The 6,929-nt window shown below is 41.7% G+C and overlaps 1 protein-coding gene across 4 annotated transcripts in view; it reads left to right on the top strand.

Annotated features, from left to right (window-relative positions):
• The window catches only part of bicc1a (BicC family RNA binding protein 1a), a 54,065-nt gene that overhangs the window by 35,591 nt on the left and 11,545 nt on the right, over positions 1-6,929 (top strand). For all 4 annotated transcript variants that reach the window (XM_020602724.1, XM_020602706.1, XM_020602714.1 and 1 more), the window contains 4 exons: positions 697-879; positions 2,364-2,615; positions 3,977-4,108; positions 6,409-6,613. In XM_020602724.1, coding sequence (XP_020458380.1) covers positions 697-879; positions 2,364-2,615; positions 3,977-4,108; positions 6,409-6,613 — 772 coding nt within the window. The remainder of the gene's footprint in view (positions 1-696; positions 880-2,363; positions 2,616-3,976; positions 4,109-6,408; positions 6,614-6,929) is intronic.

The raw sequence follows: 6,929 nt of genomic DNA, 5'->3' as shown, positions 1-6,929 counted from the left end.
ATATGTATTCATTCTCCTCTCTGTGTATGTGGACATTCCATTCAGTTTCTGTGTATGGGTGTGCCCGTGTGATTTCTTTCCCATTCATACATAGGTATGCGTGTGCATGAAGCAGGGGTTTCCTGTCTGCATCTGTTTTGTTTGAATGACTGCTGTGATACAAATGGCAAAAGCTGATGTCTGTTGCTGCTCCCGTGGTTTGATTCAGTGCCTTGAGATTAATGTACTAGAATGAACAGGCCACCGACCTCTGATGTACTGAAGAGTTTTAAACCATAGTTTAAAAACCTGTGTAGCCACAATGTTTAAATCCAGTGATGCTACCACATTACTCTGCAGCATACTTCATGTAACAAAGGGGGTCTGTCTTAATTGTGGCACTGCTGACTCATTTGGATTAGTTTTGGTTTTGTTTGAGCTGATAGATTCACATGCCATCTTCTCTACTAAAGGAATGGTTGTAATGTTTGTAAATGAATTCACTTAAGTCTACACAAAGAATTCACCATTTAAAATTTGTGTTTTTGCAAATGGTTTTCCTCAGTCTCATTGACCTTATGATACAAGACTGTATTGTGCTTGTTGAAGTTTTGCAAAGAATATTGGTACATCCTATACATGTTTTATTTCCCTGTTTTCTTGCTGTAGCAGCAAAAGCAAAATAATGAGCTTGATAATCCTCCCTGAATATTGCAGGAGCTGCTCCCTCTTGTGCTGTCTTTTGAGCTTCCTGCCATCATGCCGTCTGACCCCAGCTCCCCAACCGTGCAGCACATCTCACAGACCTACAATCTCGCCATCTCCTTCAAGCCTCCGACACGTCTCTATAGGGCCACAGTCATGGTTCGCGGCTCACAGAACAACGCCAATGCGGTTAAGGTGAGGAGGGTCTGTTCAATTAAAGATGTAGCATACATATATCCACAAACTGAAAATGCTCATTACATTTTTTTTTACATTGATGTTGCTTGTTTTGTCTGACAAATGGTCTAAGACCAAAAAACCTACAATGTTCAAATTTATTAATCAACTCAGTCACCTTCTTTATGGTATCGGTGCTCTAATGTTCATTTTAGAGAAAACTGTCAGTCTATCCTGATACTGTATTGACTGCAGTAATATAAATTATTTTCCCTTTAACGCAGAGTGAAAGTTAAAGTTGAAATAAGGGACTGAACCTGACCTGCTCACTCCGTTAGCTGTTGCGGTGTAACAATATTGAATTAGTACCCTCACTCTCCTCCACCCATTTACATGGCGAACCACAGCCTGAGAAGAGGTTTCCAGAGCTACACCACGTCAAGGCCCACCAACACTGTCGGTGTTCCTCACTTTTCTTGTGTAAACCACCTCATTACTTTCAGCACCACTGGGGCAGGAGAGTGCTGAGAGATGTTTGGTCACTTGACTTGGAAGGCTGCTGGTTCAGCTATCCACTGCTCTTCTCACTAAAGCCACTACTTCTCTGGCAAGTCCAAATATCTCTCCTGAGTTAAGTTTCTATTTCAGGTTGGTTGTGGAGTTTCCTGATGTATTTTCGCTCCACAGCTCATGTCTATAAAAAAAAAAAAAGATGTGCCTCCTGAGCTGGCATCTGAGTTGTGGCTAGTTAAAGTCAATGAGTCTTCCATCATCTCTGGGAAAAGATAATAAATAGTAAACTGAATATCTTTTTTGTTTTATACTGTAAGAAGAAAATAATCACTAGATCAGTCAATAATGACAAAAAATATTGATTGACTGTTTTCATGGAATATCAGTTAAAGTAATTATGTATTGCCTATTATGTCAAAATGATTTGAATCATGTTTGGGTTTGTTAAAATATCAGTTCTACGGTACTTTTATTTATTTCTTGATCCACTTGGAAAAATAAGTTAAAAATTTGTGTACTCCTTTTATAGTTTTACTGCTGGAGTCAAGATGTGTCCTACTCGAGTTATTTCTGAGTGAATGTTCACTGGGGGGCTTTAATCTTTATTTTTAAGCCTTTATTGAGGGTAGGCTCTCTGGGATGCTGACTTGGTTAAGGGTCAAAAGAGTGAGGGGAGCACTGCTTTGTCACCTGTCCCACCCAGATTTAATCTTGACCTTCTTGTCACTTAAACTTTAGGCCACGACTGCCATAAAACTTGTCTAATGGACCATGATTTCCTTCCAAGCTATCAAACTCTTGCTCACATATAACGCATTAAGCTCAGATTTAAGATGATCATAGAGGAACGTTCCCCCTTCCACAGATAAATGTGGAATCAGCCTTTTGTAAATACATCATTCTGCACAGCAGAACTCAACAACATTTTACAGTTGAGGGAGACTTATTTCTATATTTCAGTAATTACCTTGTCATTTTTGTTTCCCCAGAGGGGTACAGCTCTGTTGTTGGAGCACCTGGTTGGTAACCTGGCAAGCACCATCTCAGTTACTACCCACCTGGACATTGCACCCCAGCACCACCTCTTTATGAAGGGCCGCAATGGCAGCAACATCAAGCACATCACCCAGAGAACGGGGGCCCAGATCCACTTCCCTGACCCAAACAGCCCTCAGAAGAAATCTACGGTCTACATTCAGGGCACCACAGAGTCGGTCTGCCTGGCGCGGCAGTATCTCATGGTGTGTACCTATGTTGGCTTTGCTTATTAACATCCACTGTTTGCAAATAATCACTCTTAACTGCTAGGCCTTTTGGTATGCTGGTGAATAATGTGTGGGGTTTGAGATGCTTTTCAGGAAGTAAACCATAATTGCCTTTTGGGGTGGGGGATTGAATAGCCTTGGGGAAGATTTTCTTTGCTCCCACTCCTGAAATGTTATATAGTTAGATGACACACATTTGCACCCGCTTGTTTTGAATATTTAATGTCTTGAATAGAGATTATCCCTGTTGGTTTGGCTTATGTGTACAGTACATTTTGGTGGATTGGAATTTGTAATTCAAAGGTCTACACCTTAGCCTCATATTTACTGTCAATTTCTGTTGGTCAAAAATGCTCTGTGGTCATTCTTGTCTTGTTGCCCATGTCCACTGAGGCTACCCTTATCTAAATTACTTATGAATAGAATGAGAAGTCTATTTACACATTTTTTTAGACAGAGATGGATGTTTAATTACTATTGGCTCAAAGCTTCTGCTGAACTGATGCATATAAAGGCATCTCAGCCATAAACAGCTTTGGCTTTCTGTTTAGAGATCCATAATGTGAGGCAGTAATTCTGCCAGAGCTGCCTTTTCTTTGTCTGCGGTCTCCCATTTGGCCCCAAGACATTTAGCGAATGCCACAGTTGTTGCAGTGACTAAACATGGCTTTCTCCTGGTCTGGAAACAAGGCACACAAGAAAGAGCCTCTCACCATCTGAGTAGGAAAGTAAAAAAGAAACTGATTTATGAAAGAAGTGTTGGAGAATGGAAGCAAAGCATAAAAAGCAGGGGATTTAAAAGGAGGTTGAGAAAGGAGAAAGGGGGGTAAGGAGGAGCAGGGGGAGTCGCTTTGAAAGTAGAAGTAGATGTGCAGAGAAGTTGTGCCCGCAGTAGCGTAGGGTGTGATTTGGCCTCTTCCAGCTAGACTGTAGATTACAGCTCCAGTCTCAGGCCCTGTCAGAGCCTGCCTGGCCCTCTACTCTGCTGCTAATTACACCCACTCACAACAGGAGTGCTGTCCAGCACTTGACCCAAAATATAGATGTCTGTGGCACTTGTGGTGGTGATCATGCAAAACAGATTGTTCTTGGCGGAATTTCCCAAACTCTGTGTGGGACAAATCCAGCAGTGAATCTTGTATTTATTGGTATGGCTAACACGTACTTCTATAAATGGGAGAGTATAAAGGAACATTTACTACTCTTATGAGAAATAGCTTCTAATACAGGAGCACAGATACAGTATGTTGCAGCAAGGCACTGGAAGAGATTAATCTGCAGTTGACATGAGAAAACGAGTATGTTGATGATGTACTTTGATGTTGTTTGCTTCACAGGGCTGCTTGCCTCTGGTATTAATGTTTGACATTAAGGAGGACATTGAGGTGGAGGCCCAGTGTATCACAGCACTAATGGAACAGCTGGATGTCTTCATCAGCATCAAACCAAAGCCAAAACAGCCCAGCAAGGTAAGTCACTAGGCTTATACTTGCACAGCGTGCAAAGTTTTAAAGCAGTAGTAGCTCTGCTAGTAGCAATGGCAGTCCATTGGCCAGTTGATTAATTTGATTGAGTGAAAATGTCTTACAACAACTGGATACATTATTCTAGTACAGACATGTATGGTGCCCAGAGTACGAGTATTTTTCCTCGAGCACCACCTTGGGATTCAACTCTGTGGTTTTGAATAAAATGTCTCAGCCTATTTTGGATAGATTGTCATGCAGTTCAGTACCAGCAATCATTAACCCTTTCAGACATGCATCCCTAGCCAGGAATTTGCCAGCTATTTCACGTCTAGACATGTCTGAACAGTCGCATAACTGGCAAAGTTTTGCCGGCAATTTTACCTGACCAGGCCTGGTCAGATAGTGACGGCTGTGTTCTAACCGGCTACATGTCTGAAGTGAAGTGGTCAAATCGCCGGTAAGGGCACGCTTAAAATGATGACAGTGTGACAAGACATTTCCTCTGATTCACTGCTTTGTTCTCGGAAACACTACCCCCTCTCTTTATTCACTCTCTAACTTGCTCAACCACCACTGCTCCCTTTCTCTCTCTCGCTCTCTCTCTCTCTCCCTCAATGGAAGGGATTTAGAGTAGGCGGTGAAATTTAGACACAAATATCAAAAGGACGTAACATCAGCATGTATAAAGTTTTTATTTTGACCTTGTACAGGGAAGCTGGAGTTTAGCAGTGCAAGCTAATGCAGAATGGCATGAAATTGGTCCTGTATGGGAAAACAAAGAACTGCTTTGTATGTGTCTGTCTTGCATGATGTTGAATATTGACTGTACCTGGTTGGGTCCTGCTGCATTTCAACATAGCTTTACCAGGAATTTTGTGCACAGCAGCTCTGACTGAGCACCAAAAAAGCAATTGCTACACAGATACATGCAGCCTGCGAATGTATGGCTACCCTGTATGAAAGGGACCTTTCTCCAGAGGTTGCATATTTATTTATTTCATGTTTATTTCTTTGGACAAGAAAACAGCACCACTACCACATACCACAGTAGACCAATTGCAGATCACACAGAATTAAAAAAAAAAAAAAACAACATACAAAACAGCACAAAATACAAACGAATACAATTCTTTGGTTTATGACTACATACTTGCACAACGAATGCACAGTCTGCTCTTTGCACTCAGCCTGCTGTGCACTTCTCACCTGATGGACAGGGGCGCTCAACCTTTTTATTATTATGCGTCAACTATTCTAGGTACAAAATAACTGGATTGATTTTCATGTGTTCTTAGTAAAATGGAGGTGCGCTCATTCACCTTGTAGTAATAAAACATGTATTGGTGAAATGTGTTGCACATTTTCATATTATCTGATTTGCAGCCTCTTACCGTCTGACCCAACTTCTAATGGTCTGCTGTTCTATAATACAATGCACCTAATGATATTTTACCACTTGGCCCAGCACTTACTGTCTCTTTAGGGTACCCACATCCCATCCTGACTTAGGGCTCAAACCAGACAGGCCTGGGGACTGGTCTAGAGGTGCCAGAGTAAACACTGACCCAGCCCAGATCCTTTTAAGAATCTTCACTTAAACATTTTAACAAGGTGACAGCAGTAATCTAAAAGGCCCGTCCAAATGAATGCCATAGCCTCTGTGCTCCCGGCAATTTGGCAGACCCATAGGGGTGTGTGTGATTGGAATCAATATTTCGAACACTGAGCTCTGGCAAAACACAAAGAGGCAGGGCATGATTTGTTTTCTTATTCACTTTTATTTGAAAAGCAAGGTTTCTGGTGATGTGGAAAAATGTAGAAGTCATGTCTCTCATTAATTTAAAATTCGTTCTGCTCTAAATTCTTTACTGTTGGTTTAGTGCCTCGTAGTATGAGAGTCATTGAGTAACTCGTATTGCCTCATGTTCTCTTCACTCATATCAAAGTATGTTATGAAATAGATTAAGAAATGCTTTCTTTCACACTTTGCTCCCATGTCTCCTCCTGTCTCCCAGACTGCTTCAGTGTTTGTCCTTCTAATCTACCCTTAATTCCCTCTTCCTCCTCCCTTCTGTCTCCCCTTCGTCTTCCCTTTCACTCTCAATCTCTGGTGCCAGTATTCCCTACCCAGTCTAACCCTCCCTCCTCCCTTGTCTTTTTTTTTTCTTCCTCCTCTTCATGCCTTTCTCCACCTGCACTTTTGCCTCTCTCCTTTGCATTCTTCCCATTTTATTCCTCTACCCTGCCTGTCTTTTCTTGATTTTCTCATAATCTCTTCCTTCTCCCTTGATCTCTCTCAGTCTGTGATAGTCAAGAGCGTGGAAAGGAATGCAGTGAACATGTATGAAGCCCGAAAATTCCTCCTGGGTCTGGAAAACAACGGGGTGTCGTCATCCTCTTCCTCTGTGGTGTTGAATCCTACCACCAACGGCCCATCCCCATCCCTCATCTGCCCCGTTGGCTTGGACATCCTGGCCTCAGCTGGCCTGGGGCTGCGCAATCTGGGTAATGACACAGTTGAACTTGTTAATCTTTTACGTTTCCCATGATTGGGAAAAACACAATTTGGTGAGGAAAATAAGATCCTATCATTTTTTTTTTTTGTCTTACATGTGAAGCATTTCAGATTGAAAGTGTTTGTAGAGGAACTAATGTCCTCGTTCATCACTGTCATTTCCATCTGGACCATTCGCTCCAGGCAACACACTTAATGCAGATATCTCTGAAGATGTCCTCAAAGCCTGCTTTCACCTGGTTTAATGAATTGCTGAGTGAATTTTTTTTTTTTTTTTTTTTTTTTTATAATTTTATAAAAACATTC

This window comes from Monopterus albus, unplaced genomic scaffold (assembly GCF_001952655.1).
Source record: "Monopterus albus unplaced genomic scaffold, M_albus_1.0 scaffold3.1, whole genome shotgun sequence".
In the NCBI taxonomy this organism is placed as follows: Eukaryota; Metazoa; Chordata; class Actinopteri; order Synbranchiformes; family Synbranchidae; genus Monopterus; species Monopterus albus.
This window is presented reverse-complemented; position numbering and strand designations above follow the sequence as displayed.